General features: G+C 39.7%; 2 protein-coding genes across 2 annotated transcripts; both read left to right on the top strand.

The window, feature by feature from the left end:
• The first annotated feature begins 6,532 nt into the window (after positions 1-6,532).
• Positions 6,533-7,390, top strand: LOC149189224 (uncharacterized). The gene has a single exon (XM_089410153.1). It carries the CDS (start codon positions 6,533-6,535, stop codon positions 7,388-7,390), a length of 858 nt encoding a protein of 285 aa, XP_089266279.1.
• An 8,685-nt stretch (positions 7,391-16,075) lies between these two features.
• Positions 16,076-20,254, top strand: LOC149189223 (uncharacterized). The gene is made up of 2 exons (XM_089410152.1): positions 16,076-18,889; positions 19,037-20,254. The coding sequence occupies exons 1-2, from the start codon at positions 16,076-16,078 to the stop codon at positions 20,252-20,254; spliced, it is 4,032 nt and encodes a 1,343-aa protein (XP_089266278.1).
• The last annotated feature ends 4,490 nt before the right edge of the window (positions 20,255-24,744 follow it).

Raw genomic sequence — 24,744 nt, 5'->3', positions numbered from 1 at the left:
TTATGTTTAGAATATTAATATTAGTAATATTATTAATCATAATAAATTTTTGAAATTGTTAATATAATAGCATTATATTGTTAATAACTTTTAAATTGCAATATTAAATTTAACAATATTTAATTAATGTTATTAATATTATTAATGACATTAAAATTATTACTATAAATAATCTTAATAACATTTAGTATTAACAATAATATTAATAAATTTTAGTTTACTAATGTTATTTTTTAATATTATTTTAGTTTTTTAATATTATTAATATTAATATTAATTAGCGGTGACGGGCCTTGGTTTGACTGCAAAGGGTGCACTATTAAGGCACTCCATGTGATACGTGGTTCCAATCCCCCTATGGGTGTTGACTTACCAAAAAAAATATTAATATTAATTAATATATTTCAACATTAATATCATTAACGTTTATATAAATAATGTTTTAATATTATTTATTAACATTAATTTTAATATTAATATTAATGTTAATATTAATTAAGATGAATACCAATATTAATATTTACAAATATTAATTTTAACATTAATTACTAATATTAATAACATTAAATAATCATGGTCAATCATGGTCAACCATGGTCATATTGTGATGAATATTGTCTCTTGGTCCAACATCACATTATCACAACCATGGTCATCCATGGTCAACTATGGTCCAACTATGGTGACAAAGTTTGTCTCAATATCATAATCAACCTTGGTCAACCATGGTGTGAAATCACATTGTGACAAATATTATCTCAATATGAAAATCAACCATGGTCAACCATGGTCCAACGTCGCATTGTGACAAATATTGTGTCAATATGAAAATTAACCATGGTTAATAATGGTCAACCGTGTTTATTTTAGGGTTTATAATATTTATCTTAGGGTTTATATACATTGGGTTTATAATATTAAATCCTTGGGTTTAATATTATTCCCTCGAGTTTATAATCCCTTGGGTTTTTAGTGTTAATCCCTTGTATTTATTAGTCCCTTTGGTTTATAATATCAATCCCTTGGGTTTATTAATCTAAGGGTTCATATATTCCTAGGCTATAATATTATTCATAGGGTTTATAATATTAATCCCATGGTTTAATATAAATCCCTTCGGTTTATAATCTTGGTCGACCATGGTTAACGAGTGGCCAATGTCACATTGTGACAAAGATTGTCTCAATATGAAAATCAACCACGTTCAACCATCGTCAACCATGGGCATTCATGGTCAACCATGGTCCAATGTCACATTGTAACAACGATTGTCTCAATATGAAAATGAATCATGGTAATATTAATACAATGAGTTTATTAATCCCTTGGGTTTATAATATTGATCCTAGGGTTTCTAATATTAATCATAGGGTTTAATGTTAAGCTTATTGTTTATAATATTAATGTTATGGTTTAATGTTAGTCCCTTAAGTTTATAATCCCTTGGGTTTATCGTATTAATCCTTTGGGTTTATCAATCTTAGGATTTATGTTCCTAGGATTTAATCCTAAGGTTTAATGTTATTCCCTTGGATTTTTAAAATTAATCCCTTGGGTTTATTAATCGCATATGTTTATAATGTTAATCTTAAGGTTTATAATATTAATCTTAGGGTTTACTGTTTATTTTAGTGTTTATATCCCTTCGGTTTATAATATTAATTCCTTGTGTTTAATATTATTCCCATGGGTTTATAATCTGTTGGGTTTATCAATCCCTTGCATTTATGATATCAATCCCTTGGTTTTATTAATCTAAGGGTTCATATTCCTAGGATATAATATTATTCACAATATTTATAATATTAATCTTAGGGTTCAATTCAAAGCTCTTGGGTTATAATCCATTGGGTTTATAATATTGCGTCAATATGAAAATCAACCATGGTTGATAATGGCTAACCATGTTTATTTTAGGGTTTCTAATATTTACCTTAGGGTTTATATACATTATGTTTATAATATTAAATCCTTGGGTTTAGTATTATTCCCATGGGTTTTTAGTGTTAATCCCTTGATTTTATTAGTCCCTTTGGTTTATAATATCAATTCCTTGGGTTTATTAATCTAAGAGTTCATATTCCTAGGGTAGAATATTATTCATAGGGTTTACAATATTAATCATAGGGTTTAATATAAATCCCTTCGGTTTATAATCAAGGTCAACTATGGTCAATAAGGTTCCAATGTCAAATTGTGACAACGATTGTCTCAATATGAAAATCTACCATGTTCAACCATCATCAATGATGTTCAACAATGGTTCAACGTGACATTGTAACAAATATTGTCTCAATATGAAAATCAACCATGGTCAACAATATTTAATCACAATCAACCATAGTCAAATGTCGCATTGTGATAAAGATTGTCTCAAAATGAAAATCAATCATGGTTAATCATGGTAAATATTAAAATCAATCAATGGACAATCATCGTCAACCTTGCTTCAACATCAAATTGTGACAAATACTGTCTCAATACAAAAATCAACCCTGGTCAACCATCATCAACCATGGTCGACCAAGGTTAATCATTACCAACCATGGTCATCACGTTGTGGCAAAGATTTAATCAATACAAAAATAAACCATGGTCAATCATGGTCAATGATCATGAATAGCCATGGTCACATTGTGGCAAAGATTGTCTCATGGTCCAATGTCACATTGTCACAACCATGGTCGACCATGGTCCAACATCGCATTGTGACAAATATTGTCAATATGAAAATCATCCATTGTGAACCATGGTCCAATGTCACATTATCAAAAATATTCTCTCAATATGGAAATCAATCATAGTCAACCAAGGTAAACAATGTTTGTTTTACGATTTATAATATTTATCTTAGGGTTTATATACCTTGGGTTTATAATATTAATCCTCTGGGTTTTGGGGTTTTTAGAATTAATCCCTTGATTTTATTAGTGTCTTCGGTTTATAATATCAATCCCTTGGGTTTATTAATGTAAGTGTTCATATTCTTAGGCCATAATACTATTGATAATCTTTATAATATCAATCCTAGAGTTTAATATAAATCCCTTGGGTTTATCAACCATGGTCCAACGTCACATTGTGACAAATATTGTCTCAATATGAAAATTAACCATGGTCAACAATGTTTATTTTATGATTTATAATATTTATCTTAGGGTTTATATACCTTGGGTTTATAACATTAATCCTTTGGGTTTTTAGAATTAATCCCTTGATTTTATTAGCGCCTTTCGTTTATAATATCAATCCCTTGGGTTTATTAATGTAAGGGTTCATATTCTTAGGGCATAATATAATTGATAAGGTTTATAATATCAATCCTAGGGTTTAATATAAATCCCTTGGGTTTACAATCTATTGGGTTTGTAATATAAATTCCTTGGGTTCATAGTATTAATTATAGGGTCTATATTCCTAGGGTTTAATATTAAGCCTATGTTTTACAATATTAATCCCTTGGGTTTATTGATTTTAAGGTTAATATTCCTAGGGTTTAATTTTATTGCCTTGGGTTTTTAATATTAAGCCCTTGGGCTTATTAATCCATTGGGTTTATAATATTAATAATAAGGTTCATGACATGAATCTCTGGGTTTAATGTTTATTTTAGGGTTTATAATACTTACTATACGGTCTATATCCCTATGGTTTATAATATTAATTCCTTGAGTTTGGTATTATTTGCTTGGGTTTATAATCCCTTGGATATTTAGTATTAATACATTGGGTTTATTAGGCCCTTGGGCTTATAATATCAAGGGTTTAATATTGTTACATTTGAATGGTACAAAAATGTATCCAACATCACATTATGACAAACATTGTCTCAATATGAAAATAAGTCTAACAATCATTGTCACAATGTTATATTACATTGTAACTTATTCAATGTCACATTGTTGCATTACAAAACTTGGATTTAATACAAGGTTTATAATATTAGGGCCTTTTAATATTTGGTTTATAATATTAAAGTTTAATATTGGGTTTATGATTTGTAGTATTAGGGTTTATAATATTAATCTTAGGGTTTACTATTAATCCCTTGGGTTTTTAATATAAACCATTTGGGTTTATCAATCCCTTGAGTTTATAATTATCCCCCTTGCTTTATAATCCCTTAAGTTTATAATATTAATCCATTAGGTTTATTAATTCCTTGGATTTGTAGTATTAATATCTTGGGCTTTGGGCTTATAACATTAATACTAAGGTTTATAATATTAATCTTAGGGTTTATATTCCTATGGTTTAGTATTAATCCTAGGGTCTAATGTTATTCCCTTGAGTTTATAATCCCTCACGTTTTTAATATTAATCCAATGGGTTTATTATTCCCTTTGTTTTATAATATTGATCCTAGGGTTTCTAATATTAATCATAGGATTTATATTCCTAGGGTTTAATATTAATCCTATGGTTTATAATATTAATCTTAGGATTTAATGTTAATCCCTTAAGTTTATAATTCCTTGGGTTTATAGTATTAATCCTTTGGGTTTATTAATCTTAGGGTTTATGTTCCTACGATTTAATATTAATCCTAAGGTTTAATGTTATTCCCTTGGGTTTAAAATCCCTTGGTTTTTTAATATTGTCACTTGGGTTTTTATTCACATAAGTTTATAATGTTAATGTTAAGGTTTGTAATATTAATCGTAGGGTTTAATGCTTATTTTAGGGTTTATATCACTTCAGTTTATAATATTAATTCCTTGTGTTTAATATTATTCCTATGGGTTGTAGACCGACTGGAGCGCGAACTAGGGTTCTGAGGAAAACTGCAACGGCGCAGACTGCGCAGCACTGGAACCATTCACGGGCTGGACGGAATCACTTGCATCACAACAGCGCTGCAGGACACTAGAGTAACACAATGGATCCTCCTCAGGGGAGGGTGTCAGAGCCCTCTCCTTCGTAGCAAGGTCCTGAGCAGACAGTCATTTTTGGATCTGTCGATAAGGAGATTTTAAATAAAGAGAAAAGGCAGCAGCACGGAAACAAGGAGATAGGTGGGCGGAAGGACAAAGCCAGAGACATACAAGATGGAGGGGAAAAACCAGTAGAAGAACTGAGAGTATCCTCGACAACATGCAGGCCTATAGCCAAAGAACGACCCTGAATAGAGCTGCCGGGGCACAAGATTGACAGGCGAATAGAATACATGAGGGATCATGCCCTTATTGGGAAGTTTATAGGGTTTTGGCCGACAGAAAAAGCCCTATACGGTTGGATAGCGGCGAAATGGAAACCCAAAGGAGATGTTACTCTGCAGCTAGGGCCGAAAGGCTTCTTCACCGCGATTTTCTTCTGTCTTGAGGACAAATACAGGATTTTGGGAGCAGGGCCCTACTTTTTTAACTCAGCGGGTCTGTATTTGAGGGAATGGATACCAAGATTTAACCCAGATAAGGAAGATCTCACCTGGGCGCCCGTTTGGATCAGAATGTACTCTCTTCCAGATGAATATTGGGACGAAGACATTCTCAAGGATATAGGAAATGGATTGGGGGAATATATCAAGGCGGCAGAAGAAAAAAAATTGCGCAGATACACTTCCTATGCCCGCATATGCGTCTTCATGCACCTGAATGAAGCTCTGCCAGAATCAGTAAGTCTCTCCCACCGTGATGAAGAGTGGATTCAACCTCTAGACTATGAACACGTCCCCTTTCGCTGCAGAAAATGCCATGCTCTAGGGCATCTATTCAGGGACTGCCCTCTGAATGCCAAAGCCAATACTCCTGATCCCTCTGAAACCCTAGCCCAGGACGGCTTCACCAAAGCCCCTAGTCGAAAGCGATCGAACAGAAAGCCCTCAAATGGGAACAAACCCCAACAAAATAATACCCATGGCTCAGCTACTAAGAACAGCTTTGAGATTCTTGCTCAAACCTCAGATGAGCATCCCCAGATCCCCGATACCAGCCCTGCTCCTCCTTCTTCCTCCTCCCATCCCCCTCCCTCAGCTTCCTCATCCAAACTTCAAACTCCCATCATCATTCCAGCTATCCGCAGAGAAGAGCAGAAAGAAACGGCAGAGAAGCACAAGGACATGGAAGTCGATGGAAAGACAGACCCCCCTCAAAGCTCAGAGATTAATATGGAAGGAAGCAGCCAAGTGCAACAGATGGAAGAAGAACCAGAAAGCATAGACCTGAACGGCTTAGACATTCTAGAACTAGAACTTGCATGCAAAAAGAAAGCACATGATAGTATATCAGAAAATCAACTTAACAAGTTGGAAGTGTTCATTTCGAGGGCTTATCATCAGCATAAACTGGGGATACAGCCGGGAAGTCATTGGGATGGAAGCCTTCCCCCAAAAGACACTAAAAAGAGAGGAAGAAGAACAGATCTTCAGCGAATGATCGAGATTGGGAAAATCCTGGTAGACTCAGGCAGATATGCAAAGTTGACGAAGTACTACAAACCCTCCATTAATAGTTGAACCATGAAGCTAGTATCATGGAACCTAAGAGGGCTCAATAGCCCTGGAAAACTTAGAATGTTAAAAAACATGATTAAAATGGAAAAACCACAACTGTGCTTTCTCCAGGAAACCAAATGCAACGGCTCCACATTAGGCAACATACTCTCCAAAGCATGGCCAGGGTGTCGCTCGGTGGCGGTAGATGCCTCTGGAGCCTCAGGAGGGCTTGCTATAGCATGGAATACACAAGCGTTAACTCTTTCAGACTTCCACGCTTCACATCACCTCATCCAGGCAGACTTCCACATTCTAGGCACTAATATTCATGGAAACGTATCAAATGTATACTTCCCGCAAGATACAGGGAGGAAAATTGCACTCCTCGACACTATAGAAGCTCTAAACAATAACAGGAGGCACCCGCTATGGATCATTGGAGGAGATTTTAACATGATTACTAGGCTAGAGGAGAAGATCGAGGGAAGAAACAGAATGGAACAAGAATATACCCACTTCAAGGACTTCATCCAGAACACATCTCTCATAGATATGCCGTTCTGTAATGGTACTTTCACATGGAGAAATCGTAGGGCTGGTAAGCATCAAATAGCTTCCAAACTGGATCGCTTCCTCATATCAGACAATGCGGTTCATCTCGGAGGAGATATATCAGCTGCAATACTTGCGCACACAGGTTCGGATCACTGGCCGATTGCCCTCCAATGGCAAAGACCAGGCAACTTAACCAGAAGACCCTTCCGCTTCGAAGAGTTCTGGCTCTCGCATCCAAAGTTTAAATATTTTGTCAAGACTACATGGACATCCTTCATCCCGCCAGAAGGGTCAAAGATGTATCAGTTCCAACAGAAGCTCAGATTTTTAAAAAACCATCTAAAGAAATGGAATAGGGAAACCTTCGGAAACATCTTTAAAGCGCAACAAGACCTAAACTAGGAGCTGGCAGATCTCCAACAAAAGATAACCTCAGGGGGGCACACTGAGGAGACTCTGGAACAGGAACGACGCATCCACAGCCAACTTGAGGAAAGGAGAAAGCAGGAGGAAATCTATTGGAAGCAAAAATCCAGAATCAGATGGTTGAAGGAAGGAGAGCGTAATACCAAATTCTTCCACAGAACCATGGTTCAAAGAAGAATGCACAACAACATACCTTTCATACAAAAGCAAGGAGGGGCTAAAGCAGAAAAGCATGAGGAAATTGAAGAGGAACTCCTCAATCACTTCAAACATGTCCACCACCAAGAGCCCGATGGAGACAGGCGACATGCTATTGAAAGAATAACCAACAATGTGCCAAAACTTATCACAGAGGAGCATAATGAGCTTCTCCTTCACCCTATTCTTTCCTAGGAGGTAGATGAGGCAATGTCCCAGCTCAAGGAAGGAAAAGCCCCTGGCCCAGATGGATTCACCACCACGTTCTTTCACAAATTCCGGGAGATGATAAAACTGGAGGTTTGGCAAATAGTAGAAGAATCAAGAGCCCTCCGCTGGCTGCTTCCTTCCCTCAATTCAACCTTCATCGCCCTCATCCCTAAAGAGGAGGATTCAATCACCCCTGACAAATTCAGGCCAATCGCCCTCTGCAACGTCATTTACAAAGTCAAATCTAAAGTCATAGCAAATCGGTTAAAGCCCCTCTTGCCTCTGCTCATCTCTCCGGAACAGTCGGGGTACGTGGAAGGAAGACAGATCATGGATGGCATCATCCTCACGCACGAGATAATTCACTCCCTCAAGCAATCAAAGCAGGAAGGTATGATTCTCAAGCTGGATCTCTCTAAAGCGTTTGATAAACTTAGCTGGACTTACATTCAGCAAATGCTAAAAGCCTTTGGATTTTACCCTATGTGGATCCGATGGATCATGAGCCTAATTACCTCCACACACTTCTCCATCCTTGTGAATGGTATCCCCTCCCACCCTTTCAAGCCATCCCGAGGAATCAGGCAGGGGGATCCCCTTTCCCCCTTCCTCTTTGTACTAATGGCTGAAGGTCTAGGTCGTCACATCAAACATGCCCTCCACTCTCATCAGATCAAAGGTCTCTCTGTCCACAACACCCCTGCCACCTCACATCAGCAGTTCGTTGATGACACCATGTTATTTGGCTACCCATCTGTCCAGGAAGCCTCATGTTTAAAAACCCTGCTCAATGATTTCTCTAAAGCCTCAGGCACCAGTGTCAATTGCACCAAATCGCAAATCTTCTTCTTTCACACCCCTCCATCTGTCAAAACGGCGGTCACTCGTATCCTGGGATTTCCCAATGCTACCCTTCCTTCCAAATATCTTGGAGCCCCCATAACTGCTTCAGCCATAAAGCACTCATCCTGGCGAACTCTCATTGAGAAGCTTGAATCCCGTCTTAACCTCTGGACTTACAGAACTTTGAATTTGGCCAATCGTGTGGTGCTCATCAAGTTAGTCCTTCAGGCAATGCCTCTTTATCTGTTCTCAATCCTTGCAGCGCCGAAGTGGGTGTTAAAAAGAATCAGGAACATTCAGCGTGGCTTCCTTTGGGGCGGCTCGACAACTAACCGTAAATGGGCACTTGTTAAATGGACCACTGCCTTTATGCACAAAGACAAAGGCGGCATTGCGCAGAGAGACCCAGAGCACAACAACTCCATTATGAGCACCAAAATTTGGTGGCAGTGGATCACTAACCCAGAAAAACCTTGGGTCAAAATATGGACAGCCAAATACGCCAATAACAGACCCCAGGAAGAGCTCATCAGATTCACTCCTATTGACAAGGGTTCGCTAATCTGGAATGTTGCCAAACAACACTTTCAGTTAATTCAGCAGCACAGCTTCTGGGAAGTAAGGAACGAATGGACGACAAGATTTTGGACAGATACATGGAACCAGATGCCAAAGCTCACTAGTGTTCTTCACCCGTCTCAGGAAATCAACAGGCAGGAGCAGCAACAGGGAACAATCCGACAGTTTTGGATGCAGGAGATGGAGCACGGATTCAGAAAATGGCGACAGGGTAATCAGATTCTCAATACAAATCTCCGGGAAGCTGAGGAGCTAGAGAAGGAGTTACGGAAAAGAAGCATCAGACATGATGAAGGCAGCGACATCCTTAGGTGGGGATACCAACCAAAAGGTACCTTCACCACTTCAGAGGCTTACAAAATCGTTTGCAATATCACCACTCCTTCAGATCCAATATGGAGCAAAATTTGGGGTCTTGGATCTTGGCCCAAAGTCTCTTATTTCCTTTGGTTGGTTGGACATAAAAGAATCCTCACATGGGACAAACTAAGGAGCAGAAACTTTCATGGCCCTTCCATCTGTCAAAATTGCAAGCAAAATGAGGAAACTCTCCAACACCTCCTGGACACATGCCCACTAGCCAATCAGTTATGGGAAAAGGTGAGCTTCAGATTTCAAAGAAGATGCAGAATGGAGAACGACATAATCAATTCCATAAGACAATGGCCACAGAATCCTTACAAAAGTGAGCTTCTCAATTGTTTGTGGAACATAATACCGGGGCTCGTCCTATGGAGCATCTGGAAGGAAAGGAACAAGCGTATATTCAAAAACCAACGCTCCTCAATCGAAGAAATATGGAACAGGCTATGTGGGAATCTCAAAGAAACGATGATGTTACGATCCTGGACAAAGGAGGATCTTCCATCTCTGAACAATGAGAAAGGCATCCTAGACAACTGGAAACTGCATCTGCCTCAGGAACTACACAAGAATTGCCCTTCTAAAAGCAGCATCACAGACAAAAGCCTCTGGACCGCTCCCCCCAAGCACTCTTACAAGCTCAATTTTGATGGGGCCTCTAAAGGCAACCTTGGAAAGGCCGACTTTGGAGGAATTCTGAGGAATCATGAAGGCACTCCCCTGCAGATATACTTTGGAAACATAGGGTGGGACACCAATAACTCAGCCGAACTAGAGGGACTTTGGCAAGGGCTCCTTCTCGCCTGGAATCTCAACCTTCAACCCCTGATTGTAGAAGGAGACTCCCAGACCCTTATAAACATGGCCACACGCATCCAGAATGGCTCTCAAGCAAGGAAAGTTGCAACCAGTTGGAGGCTCGAAGCCAAGCTGAAGGCCATCGAACAAGCGTTGCGCAGTAACAGGGCTATTTCCTTTAATCACGCAAAAAGGGAAGGCAACAAGGTCGCTGACCTCCTGGCCAACATAGGGGTGGAAAATGAGCATACTCTCCTCACAGGAAACACGACTATCATTCCAAACAATAACCAGGCTCAGGAATGCGATAGCCTAATCCAAAAAGACGTTGTTTCCCCGGATGCGGGTGACACGATGGGCATTAATGAGGAACCACATGCCAGGCATGTGCTGCCTCAGGTTTAGAGCTGGCAATCAATGCGAAGATTGCCACCAGGGAATAAAGGGCAGGCTGAATAGGGAACTCATTCAATGCTCCGTCCAGGTTGTTGGATCGACTACAGCGAGCAGTTATGGCGATCGAGGCTCGAGGTAACGTTGATGTGTTTAAGAAAGGTGGCGGTATGGCTCATGCACAGTATATGGATTTTGGTGTTCAGGCTCTTGCCTGGTCTTTGGCTCTCCGGGGAACAGCTCTTGCCGTCCCTCTGTCTGCTGGGCGTTTCAAGCCTGAAAGGCGGGGTGGATGCAACCTCAAGTTGGTTGGGTGTCGTTCGCTCACCTCTGTTTCAATTTCGCCTCTGTTGGGTGCTGTTGGGTGCCGTTCGCTTGCCTCTGTTTCAATTCAGCCTCTGTTGGGTGCCGTTGGGCGCCGTTCACCCGCCTCTGTTTCAATACTCCCCGGTGCTCCTGCGAAAATGGTTAAGCCTCGGCAGCGCCTGCTCAGCCGACGAGGCTCGGCACGGGGAGGGTCTTCCCGTCCTCCAGTTGAAGAACCCCTCTCCCACTGCTGTCATTGTCGATGCCATCGCATTGCTGAAGCCCACCCCATCCAAGCAAGCCAATTCATGGACTCAGGCTGCCCAGATTCTGACCCAGCACCCACGCTTGCCTTTGGTTCAGCCATTTTTACTTTTGGTAGCTCACTGGACAGACCTCGTATCAATGCCCACGTCTCTGTACTCTTTCTGGAGGAATCTCGGTTGACAGCGATGGACAATGCAACAGGAGGAAGCGCCCGGGCGAGAGTTCAGAAAACGTCGAGGAGATGCCAGCGAAGGATGCAGAGCATGCTCCCAACCCTCCTCAGCCACAGGAACTGTCGACATCCAAGGGGGACAATGTCAACCTGGATCCCTACCCTTCTGCAGAGGAAAGGGAAAAATATGGTTGGTGCAAGGTGGTCGAGGAGGATCCGGATGATTCGCTGCCCATCCGTTAAGCATCACATTCTCCAGCGACACTCAGGTTTTGTTTTGGCTTTCGGTTTCTGTCATGTTGTCTTAATGCCTGTTTCTGCTAAGTTTCTTGCTGCCCCTGCGTGGGTAAATACTGATGGTTGCTTACTGCCCCTGCGTGGGATGAACACCTATGGTCCAAAGCCCCTGCGCGGGATATCTAGTTTGAATTGGTCGTATTTTTGGAAGTCTAAGACCCCTATGTGGGATGTTTTGTTCAGTCTTGAAGCCCCTGCGAGGGCTGTCATTTTGATTTCACCTAATCCAGAGTGCCACAGGCTGGCCTCTGGTAAAAAGACTCTATGATTGTAAATGTATTTCTTGCTACTGTAAATAATAGATTAGTATTGACGAGAAAAAAAAATAAAAATATTATGGGTTTATAATCCCTTGGGTTTACAATCTATTGGGCGTTAACATAAACTCCTTGGGTTCATAATATTAATTATAGGGTTTATATTCCTAGGGTTTCATATTAAGCCTATGTTTTATAATATTAATCCCTTGGGTTTATTAATTTTAAGGTTTATATTCCTAGAGTTTAATATTCATCCTAGGGTTTCATTTTATTCCCTTCGGTTTATAATCCCTTGGGTTTTTAATACTAAGCCCTTGGGTTTATTAATCTATTGGGTTTATAATATTAATAATAAGGTTCATGACATCAATATTCAGGTTTAATGTTTATTTTAGGGTTTATAATATTTATCATAGGGTCGATATCCCTTTGGTTTATAATATTAATCCCTTGGGCTTTTAGTATTAATACATTGGGTTTATTAGTCCCTTAGGCTTATAATATCAAGGGTTTAATATTGTTATATTTTAATAGTGCAAAAATGTATCCAACATCACATTATGACAAACATTGTCTCAATATGAAAATAAGTCTAACAATCATTGTTGCAATGTTACATTACATTGTAACTTATTCAATGTCGCATTGTTGCATTAAAAAACTTGGATCTAATACAAGGTTTATAATATTAGGGCCATTTAATATTTGGTTTATAAAATTAAAGTTTAATATTGGGTTTATGATTTGTAGTATTAAGGTTTATAATATTAATCTTAGGGTTTACTATTAATCCCTTGGGTTTTTAATATTAATCATTTGGGTTTATCAATCCCTTAGGTTTAGAATATTAATCCCTTAGGTTTATAATTATCCCCTTCGGTTTATAATCCATTGAGTTTATAATATTAATCCATTAGGTTTATTAATTACTTGGATTTGTAGTATTAATATCTTGGGCTTATCATATTAATCTTAGGGTTTATATTCCTATGGTTTAGAATTAATCCTAGGGACTAATGTTATTCCCTTGAGTTTATAATCCTGCACGTTTTTAATATTAATCCAATGGGTTTATTATTCCCTTTGTTTTATAATATTGATCTTAGGGTTTCTAATATTAATCATAGGATTTATATTCCTAGGGTTTAATATTAATCCTAGGGTTTAATTTAAATCTCTTGGGTTTGTAATATTCTATCAATATGAAAATCAACTATGGTCAACGATGGTCAACCATATTTATTTTATGTCTTATAATATTCATCCAACGTCACATTGTCACAACCATGGTCATCCATGGTCAAGCATGGTCGACCATGGTACAACGTTGCATTGTGACAAATATTGTTAATATGAAAATCATCCATGGTGAACCATGGTCCAATGTCACATTATGAAAATATTCTCTCAATATGGAAATCAATCATGGTCAACCATGGTCCAATGTCACATTGTGACAAATTTTGTCACAAATGGTCAACCATGGTCAACAGTGTTTGTTTTACGATTTATAATATTTATCTTAGGGCTTATATACCTTGGGTTTATAATATTAATCCTTTTGGTTTTTGGGTTTCTAGAATTAATCCCTTGAATTTATTAGTGCCTTGGGTTTATAATATCAATCCCTTGGGTTTATTAATTTAAGGGTTCATATTTTTAGGGCATAATATTATTGATAAGGTTTATAATATCAATCCTAGTGTTTAATATAAATCCCTTGGGTTTATCAATCATGTTCCAACGTCACATTGTGACAAATATTGTCCCAATATGAAAATCAACCATGGTCAACCATGGTAAAAAATGTTTGTTTTACGATTTATAATATTTATCTTAGGGTTTATATACCTTGGGTTTATAATATTAATCCTTTGGGTTTTTAGAATTAATCCCTTGATTTTATTAGTGCCTTGGGTTTATCATATCAACCCCTCGGGTTTATTAATGTAAGGGTTCATATTCTTAGGGCATAATATTATTGATAAGGTTTATAATATCAATCCTAGGGTTTAATATAAATTCCTTGGGTTTACAATATATTGGTTTTGTAATATAAATTCCTTAGGTTCATAATATTAATTATAGTGTTGAGGAAAAACGCTCTGCAACCCTACGAATGACTGAGCGCCTGCCGCCATCTCTGAACCCTACTACCTGCTCGCCTTTGGCAGAGACCGTCAAGCCGTCAGTATCCTACTGAAGGCTCTCCATGATGCCGCCTGCAGGAGGGGTGGGCTCTGCCCCCCCTCCTTTGAAAGACTCAGCCGCCGCCGGTGGAAAAAAGAACAGTATTCCGCTGCCTAATCCTGACACGAACAGTGAAAATGAGCACGAAGTACAGAAGACCACTGAGCAGGAGACTCCTGCAGATCAGACTGCAGCTACAGACACAGCAAATGAAAAGGGGCAAAATGCCTCTTCGTCACAGCCAAAGGCGACCTCGGCTACATGCATCCCCAAGTCGACGGAGCGCATCAGGATCGAACTGCCTAGTCATCGAATCAATGGTGAAATACAGTACATGCAGGACCATGCACTGATAGGAAAATTCTTGGGTTTCTGGCCGACAGAAAAAGCTCTGAATGGATGGATTGAATCAAAGTGGAAACCAAAGGGCCAAGTCACACTGCAACTGGGCCCAAAAGGCTTCTTCACAGCCATATTTAACTGCCTGGAGGACAAAACCAAGGTATTCGAGGGAGGCCCATACTTTTTCAACTCATCAGGACTGTACCTCACAGAATGGAAGCCACGATTTGACCCAAACAGAGAAGATTTCAGTTGGGCTCCAGTATGGATCAGAATGTACGGGCTCCCTGTGGAATACTGGAAGGAAGAAACGCTCGCAGACATTGGAAACCGACTGGGAACCTTCATCAAAGTTGCTGAAGAAACAAAGAAGCGCAAATATACTTCCTATGCACGGATCTGCGTCAAAATGCACCTTGCCAAGACTCTGGCAGAATCGGTAAGTCTCTTTCATGAGGATTTTGAATGGGAACAAACCCTTGATTATGAGCACATTCCTTTTCGCTGTCGTAAATGCCATGCTCATGGACACCTGTTTAGGGATTGCCCTCTTAATCAACAAACCAAAGCCTTTACTTCAGAAACACAGACTGACTCGGAAGGTTTCACCTTCATCCCCAACCGCCGCCGGCATTCTAAGAAGAATCAGGCTGTCCCTGATTTCTCTGTAAGATTAGACTCTCGGAACCAGTTTTCACCTCTGGCCAACCAAGATCCTTCCAGTGGAGCGCCTCTCGACTCTGACTCTCAGCCATCTTCATCCCTTAAACTCCACGCTCCTAAGCCCCCAGTCAAACCCAGCGCTGTTCAATCTCCCCTCTCTCCTTCTGAAGATATTCCAAAGGCAGTTTCTGATATCATTGATTCATCCGCTGACAAAGGGAAATCCAAATTAGATCCCACTCAACTGGCATCTGACATGGATATGGATGCAGCATTAGCACTTAGCTTACAAAATACCATAGCGGAAGAGGAACAAAATGCCCCTAGCAACATGGAACAGGATCCGGAGAACATCATCCTAGAGGGATTAGACATTTTCAAACTTGAAGTCGCCTGCAAGCAAAAAGATTACAATATTATTCCTCCATGGCAAATAGACCGGCTGGAAGGAGTCCTAGCCAAGGTACAACACAACAAGCATCTAGGCATACAGGGAGGCAGTCCATGGGATATCAAAAAAAGTCTCAAAGAAAACAAGAGGAGAGGGCGCAAAACTGACCTGCAGAGGACCATTGCAGTAGGGGAATTGCTGGTGGAATCAGGAAGATTCCCCAAGCTGACCAAGTTTTACAAACCTGCATCCCACTTACCATGAAGCTCATCTCCTGGAATGTGAGAGGGCTCAACAGCCCCTCAAAAATTAGGATGATCAAGAACTTGATTCAACAAGAAAAACCCTCTATCGTTTTTCTTCAAGAAACCAAAAAAAGCACAATAGCCATGGACAAAGTAAGAAATAAGATATGGGCTGGTAGCAGCTCAATGTCAGTAGACTCTTCAGGGGCCTCTGGAGGTCTTTCTATTCTGTGGAACCCACAGATTCTCAATCTTTACGACTTCCATGCCACCCATTTTCTCATTCAAGCCTCCTTTCATCTCATTGGAACCAACATCCACGGGCATCTTTCCAATGTTTACTTTCCACAAAGCATTCAGCAAAAATTAGATCTGCTAAACACGATTTCTAGTTTAAATGAGCACCGAGAATTCCCGCTCTGGATTAGTGGAGGTGACTTCAACACCATTCAGTCACTGGAGGAGAAAACAGGGGGAAGAACAAGACTAGAAAACGACAGCAAAGGACTCAGTAACTTTATACAGGACAACCACTTAATGGATATTCCGACCACCAATGGGATTTTCACCTGGACTAACAAGCGCAATGGGGTCAATCATATTGCCTCTCGGCTTGACAGGTTCCTACTCTCAGACAACGCAATACATCTAGGCGGCGACTTCAATGCTTCAATTCTGCCCCACGGAGGTTCGGACCATTGGCCCATCGTGCTTCATTGGTCTCGGCCCGGTACAAGAAGTAATAGGCCCTTCCGCTTTGAAGCGTTTTGGTTTACCAACGCAAAGTTCAGGCAGGTTGTTGAGGAGGCATGGAAGTCTTATAGGCCATCCGCAGGAGCCAAAATGTATCAATTCCAGCTAAAGCTGAAAAACCTAAAGCAAGTACTCAAGAACTGGAACAAAACTCAATTTGGCAACATTCATGAGGATCGACAAAGGTTGGAAAAGCAAATGGAAGCTCTACAGCAAGAAATCATCAAAGAAGGACGCACGGAGGAGCAATCCCAAAATGAGCAAACACTCTGGAATAGATTAGAAGAACGGAGAAAGCAAGAAGAAATACTTTGGCGACAGAAATCACGAATCAGCTGGTTGAAAGAGGGTGAAAAGAATACAAATTTTTTTCATAGAACAACTATACAAAGGCGCATGCATAATAACATCACATTTATCAACAACCCTCAAGGAGAGCGAATTGAAGCCCATGAAGACATGGAAAAGGAATTCACACATTACTTTCAAGACATCCTCAAAGAGCCGGAAGGAAACAAGGAAGCAGAAATCAGAGCTATCACACAGCATATTCCCAGAATAGTAACAGATGAGCACAATATCAAATTACTTCAGCCCACCTCCCTGAAAGAAATTGAGGAAGCAATGAACCAGCTCAAGGACGGCAAAGCCCCGGGGCCAGACGGCTTTACTGCCAATTTCTACCATGAATTCTGGGAGTTAATTAAAGAAGAAGTATGGGAGTTGGTGGAAGAATCAAGAAGCATGCACTGGATTCTGCCAGCCCTCAATACCACTTTCATTGCTCTAGTTCCCAAATGTGCGGAACCAAGCAAGCCGGAAAGCTTTCGACCCATTGCTTTATGCAATGTCATATACAAGCTTATCTCTAAGGTCATCGCAAACCGGCTTAAACCACTCTTACCCTTGCTCATTTCACCGGAACAAACAGGTTATGTGGAAGGGAGGCAGATTATGGATGGCATCGTCTTATCAAATGAGGTGATTCACTCTCTCAAGATACTAAAAAAGCCAGGTATGCTTCTAAAACTAGATCTATCCAAAGCTTTTGACAAGCTCAGTTGGAATTATATTCAAAAAATGCTCATAGCTTTTGGCTTTAGTCACACTTGGACAAGATGGATTTACAACTTAATCTCCTCTCCCAGCTTTTCTGTTTTGTTAAATGGTTCTCCATCTCTTCCTTTTAGGCCTTCAAGGGGTATAAGACAAGGGGACCCCCTGTCGCCTTTCCTCTTCGTTCTTATGGCAGAGGGGCTAGGCAGACTGTTGAAGGCTGCCGTCTCTTCTCAAATGCTCAAAGGCATCTCTGTTCATGGCCTTCCACCCCAATCCCACCAACAATTTGTTGACGACACCATGCTCTTTGGACACCCATCCTCGCAAGAAGCCTCCGTCTTCAAGTCTCTGCTTTCCATTTTTTCCAAAGCGTCAGGCACCTCCATCAATGCGTCGAAATCCCAGCTATATTTCTTTAATACTCCCCTCTCCACTCAAAGGAACATAGCTCGAATTTTGCAGTTTACTATTGCCAAACTTCCGTCGACCTACTTAGGGGCTCCTCTGGCTGCTGTGGCCATCAAACATTCCTCCTGGCAGTCTCTTTTAGATAAGCTTGAATCCAAGCTCACACTTTGGACCTTCCGCGCTCTCAACATCGCCAGCCGGCTTGTCCTGATCAAAGCGGTTCTTCAAGCAATGCCATTGTATCTTTTTTCTCTTCTGGCCGCCCCTAAATGGGTACTTAAATCTATTCGCAATCTCCAGCGAAATTTCCTCTGGGGGTCTTCAGGCCTGAACAGAAAATGGGCGCTCGTAAACTGGAAAGATGTTTGCAAACCCAAATCTGAAGGGGGACTGGGCCTACGAGACCCTTTGCAGAGCAATAATACTATGGGCGCACGCATGTGGTGGAATTGGATCACTAAGCCCAATGTTCCATGGGCCAAACTATGGCAGGCAAAATATGCTCCGGGCAGCCAATGGAATGATCTAATCAGAATCAACTCCACCACTCAGGGATCACCTATGTGGAACGCAGCCAAACCTCACAGCAAATTCATTCAAGAGCATAGCTTCTGGGAGATTCACTCAGGTACTACAGCAAGATTTTGGGAGGACTCGTGGCAACAGCTCCCCAAGCTGGCCACAGTTTTTCACAAGCCTCTCTGGCAAGAGCAGATGAAGCATGCACAGCTCACTCAAGTCAATCAATTTTGGTAACCGACGACAAACACCGACTTCAGAATCTGGAAAAAAGCCAATCTCTGGCAAAGTAATTGGCAAGGAGAGACATATGAGGACATAGAGAGAGAATTATCATTCAGGAAAATTCGACACTCTTCTCTACAGGATCGCCTCAGATGGGGCCATCAGCATAAAGGCACATTTACTACTAAAGAAGCCCATCAGCTCAGATACACTGGAGACCAGCTCAACAAGGACAGGATCTGGGAAAAGATATGGCAACCAGGAATATGGCCCAAAATCTCCACTTTCCTATGGCTGCTCAGTAAGAGAAGAGTGCTCACTTGGGACAACCTGCTAAAGCGTGGATTCGTGGGGCCTTCTAGATGCCCGAACTGCAACATTAACTCTGAGACAATTGGGCATCTCATGGAAACTTGCCCACTCGCTGAGCAAATTTGGAGGAAAGCTGAGAGTTGTAATATGAGATCAGAGACCAGAACAGAAGACATAGCGGAAAACTTAAGGAAATGGGCTCCCTCCCCTTTCAAAAGTCAGCTCCTCAACTTTCTGTGGAGACTCTTACCAGGATTCATATACTGGATTCTCTGGAAAGAAAGAAACCACAGAATCTTCAACAACTCCTCCCGGCCCACTGAAACATTATGGCTAATCCTCATCAAACAGCTGCAAGAAACTCTAGCTCTCAAATCCTGGACAGATGAGGATATGCCAGATTCCCCTTTAGAATGTCGGATCCTGAAGTCTTGGAACTTAAACCTCTCAGTGATAAAGAAAGAAGGCACACGATCTTCCAACAGCAGCGCCTCTCCTTCAAGCTGGTCCCCTCCAGCTTATGCTTCCTTCAAGTTAAACTTTGATGGGGCAGCCAAAGGTAATCCGGGGCTCGCAGGTTATGGAGGACTCTTCCGAAATCACACAGGGGAAATTCTTCAGATCTTCTATGGCTCGCTAGGTAAAGATACGAATAATGTAGCTGAATTGGAAGGCTTATGGAGAGGCTTATGCCTTGCAGAGCAGAATAATTACTTCCCTTTGGAAGTAGAAGGAGACTCCTTAATCCTTATCAGCGCTGCACAAAGAATCCAGGCGGGTAAGTCGGCCATCAAGGTAGCCGCAAGCTGGCGACTATTAAGCAGGATGGAATTAATGGAGGAAATGCTACATACTCCCCAAAGTATAACATTCATGCATGCACGAAGAACAGCGAATAAGGTGGCTGATAGATTAGCCAACCAAGGTGCTTCCCAGAGCATACCTTACTTTGTAGGCTCTCTGGACAACTCAGAAGATGACAAGCTCAACAATGACTGCATCTCACTGGCGAAGAAGGATTTCAACATCCCGGATGCGGGTGCATAGGGGCTCGGTGAATGGCACGCGCCATCACGTGGGCAGGTGGCTCGCTCACGGAAGACGGTGGTACCACGCGCAGCGGGACTTTATTCCGCTTGCAGGCAGAGGAATTAAGGCATCAATGCCTGTCCATTCGGCTCGAGGGAAGGTCTTGGACTTCGATGCAGCGATGAGGTTAAAGCTGCGTAAGATGGAGGTGCAAAAGAGTATGAGGGAGCACAGCAATGAAACCTTGCTCCGCTCAGACGGAACTGGGAATGACGATTTGAGAGGAGAGCCGCTGGTTTGCAAGCCTGTTGTGAATTATTGGTGCTGGAGTTGGTTCGTGCCACTGGTGTCGATTCTGGGCGTTGGGGTCGGAACGGGGCGCTGGTGCGGGTTCATAGTGCTGGTTTCAATTCGGGTAGCTGTAGAAGTTCAGAGTGTTTGTGCTGGAAAGGGCGCAGTCATGTCGAGAGCAAGACCGCGAATGGGTAGCCGAAGAGGGGGAATTCAGGGCAGGGCTCCCCCGCAGGACGATTACTATTCGCCCTCTTCCTCCCTCGAGGTCACTTCGCGGCCACAAAGACTTCAGGGCAGCATTGAGGAAGAGAGGGGGCAGCATGGCAGCAGCCCAAATTCTGAAGAGGGGCAGCGGGAGCTCCCCACGCTCAGGTATAGGCTCCCCTGCCCGCAAGTCAATTCTACTTTGGTTGTTTCGATTGCTGTCGAGCCTGGAGTCACGCAAAATGTGGAGATTGAGCCTCTGCCGGAAGGGCAGCGCTCCAGCAGGGAGCAATCCCCCATTGCATGCCCGCCGGTTGGAACAGGAGCAGGTTGGTCGACTTATGGTCGAGATCCCGGGCCGAGTTGGATGGCGTCTGGGCGTGACCGCGTGCTGGATCTTGAGCGCCCTACTATCAACCATGCACCGGATGCTGGCCCTTCCACGCAAGCTGAACATGCTGGTCCGAGCAGGCCAGCCCGTGAGGGTAGCCATGATGCGGTCAACCAGCTTTCAGATTCAGAGGATGTGCTCTGTTTTGGGTGTCGAATTGCAGAGGAGCCCCAGACTACTGAGGATGACTGAACTCGCCTCGGTATTCTCTGGTCTTTTTGTTGGGATCTTGATGTGTTTCTCGGCTATGAGGCGGCATTATATTTGTCAATGTGTCGATTGTAAATGTTCAGGTGTAAACCGTAATGGTTCAGGTGTCTTTGGCTATGGGTCCACATGTCTGTTTGTCTTTGTCCATCCATGTATGTGTCAATCCAAGGCCCTGGTGTCTTGGAGTCGTTTTAGTCACTTTATGTTATGTATCTGTGTCGGCAATGTTCCAGCTACAATTCCAATTTTGAATCCTTTCAATTTTGGAGCTGATGACAGGGCAAGGCAAGGGCTGACAGGCAAATTCTCTTAGCCTTGCCCTTTGTACACTATTTTGTATTTTTGACTTGTACGATAAATAGAATTAAGCATATTCAGAAAAAAAAAATATTAATTATAGTGTTTATATTCCTAGGGTTTAATATCAAGCATATGTCTTACAATATTAATTCCTTGGGTTTATTAATTTTAAGGTTTATAGTCCTAGGGTTTAATATTCATCCTAGGGTTTAATTTTATTTCCTTGGGTGTTTACTATTAAGCCCTAATACAATCATAAATAATATTTTTTTCTAACCTAGTATAATATTAAGCCTAGGGTTTACAATATTAATCCCTTGGGTTTATTAATTTTAGGGTTTGTATTCCTATGGTTTAATATTCATCCTAGGGTTTAATGTTATTCCCTTCGTTTTATTAATCCATTGAGTTCATAACATTAATCATAAGGTTCATGATATGGATATTTGGGTTTAATGTTTATTATTAATCCTATGGTTTATGATATTAATCTTAGGGTTTAATGTTAATCCCTTAAGTTTATAATTCCTTGGGTTTATAGTATTAATCCTTTGGGTTTATTAATCTTAGGGTTTATGTTCTTACGATTTAATATTAACCCTAAGGTTTAATTTTATTCCCTTGGGTTTTTAATATTTTCGCTTGATTTTTAATTCGCATAAGTTTATAATGTTAATGTTAAGGTTTGTAATATTAATCGTAGGGTTTAATGTTTATTTTAGGGTTTATATCACTTCAGTTTATAATATTAATTCCCCGTGTTTAATATTATTCCTATGGGTTTATAATCCCTTGGGTTCATTACTCCCTTGCATTTATGATATCAATCCCTTATGTTTATTAATTTAAGGGTTCATATTCCGAGGGTATAATATTATTCACAAGGTTTATAATATTAATGCTAGCGTTTAATTTAAATCTCTTGCGTTTATAATCCATTGGGTTTATAATATTCTATCAATATAAAAATCAACTATGGTCAACGATGATCAACCATATTTATTTTATGGCTTGTAATATTTGTCCAATGTCACATTGTCACAACCATGGTCATCCATGGTCAACCATGGTTGACCGTGTTCCAACGTCGCATTGTGACAAATATTGTCAATATGAAAATCATCCATGGTGAACCATGGTCCAATGTCACATTATGAAAAATATCCTCTCAATATGGAAATCAATCATGGTCAACAATGTTTTTTTACGATTTATAATATTTATCTTAGGGTTTATATACCTTGGCTTTATAATATTAATCCTTTAGTTTTTTGGGTTTTTAGAATTAATCCCTTGATTTTATTAGTGCCTTGGGTTTATAATATCAATCCCTTTGGTTTATTAATGTAAGGGTTCATATTATTAGGGCACAATATTATTGATAAGGTTTATAATATCAATCCTAGTGTTTAATATAAATCCCTTGGGTTTATTAAGCATGGTCCAACGTCACATTATGACAAATATTGTTTCAATATGAAAATCAACCATGGTCAACAATGTTTGTTATTCGATTTACAATATTTATCTTAGGCTTTATATACCTTGGGTTTATAATATTAATCCTTTTGGTTTTGGGCTTTTAGAATTAATCCCTTCATTTTATTAGTGCCTTGGGTTTATAATATCAAACCCTTGGGTTTATTAATGTAAGGGTTCATATCCTTAGGGCATAATATTATTAATAAGGTTTATAATATCAATCCTAGGGTTTAATATAAATCCCTTTGGTTTACAATCTATCGAGTTTGTAATATAAATTCCTTGGGTTCATAATATTAATTATAGTGTTTATATTCCTAGGGTTTAATATTCATCCTAGGGTTTAATTTTATTCCCTTCGGTTTATAATCCCTTGGGTTTTTAATATTAAGCCCTAATACAATCATAAATAATATTTTTCTCTAACCTAATATAATATTAAACCTAGGGTTTACAATATTAATCCCTTGGGTTTATTAATTTTAGGGTTTGTATTCCTAGGGTTTAATATTCATCCTAGGGTTTAATGTTATTCCCTTCAGTTTATTAATCCATTGTGTGTATAACATTAATCGTAAGGTTCATGATATGGATATTTAGGTTTAATGTTTATTTTAGGGTTTATAATATTTATCTTCAGGTCTATATCCCTTGGGTTTAATATTATTCCCTTAGGTTTATAATCCTTTGGCTTTTTAGTATTAATCCCTTGGGTTTATAATTTTAATCATACGGTTTGTAAAAGGTTTATAATAGTAATCATATGGTTTATATTCCTAGGGTTTAATGTTAATCATAGGGTCTAATGTTATTCCCTTAGGTTTATAATATTAATCTTAGGGTTTAATATTAATCCCTTAAGTTTATAATCCTTTGTATTTATAGTATTAATCCTTTATGGTTTATCTTAGGGTTTATAATCCCTTGCTTTATTGGCCCCTTCTGTTTATTATATCAATCCATTTGGTTTATTAATCTAATGGTTTATATTCCTAGAGTATAAAATTATTAAATAGATTTATAATAGTAATCCTAGGGTCTAATTTAAATCTCTTGGGTTTATAATCCATTGAGTTTATAATACAAATTCCTTGGGTTTATTAATCCCTTGGTTTAGAATATTATGTAAATTATGTTATAGTTTGAAATATAACTATTAATATAATATTATATAAAAATGTAGTATTATATTAATATAATATTAATATAATAATATCATTGTTAAGAATTACAAATATTTAATTTTTAATAGCCACATGTACATTATATACATAATAATTATTAATGTGGTTGACATATGCCTATCAGCGTATATCAACAACGTTTACTAATGTGGTTGTAAGTGTAATTTATATACGCCTATTGGCGTATATCAACCACATTAGTAAATGTGATTGTGCTAGTAGATACTACTATTAGAATATAAATAAACTTCTTTTACTTATGTATAAGTTATTATGTATCAGGTTTATATTTATAAATCATATTTATAAGAATATAATATTTGAAAAAAAAGACTAAACTCTTTATATTTCTTCATTATAATTAAAAAGTTGAAAACATAAGCCTAATAACTTAAACTATCACTGGTTGGTTAAACAATAAAACTTTATATCTATATATATAT

Source organism: Pinus tabuliformis, chromosome 3_1 (genome assembly GCF_031772625.1).
Source record: "Pinus tabuliformis cultivar Carrire ecotype Pingquan chromosome 3_1, CPIR1, whole genome shotgun sequence".
Taxonomy (NCBI): domain Eukaryota; kingdom Viridiplantae; phylum Streptophyta; class Pinopsida; order Pinales; family Pinaceae; genus Pinus; species Pinus tabuliformis.
The sequence above is the reverse complement of the archived record's forward strand: the minus strand, read 5'-3'. Positions and strand labels throughout refer to the sequence as shown.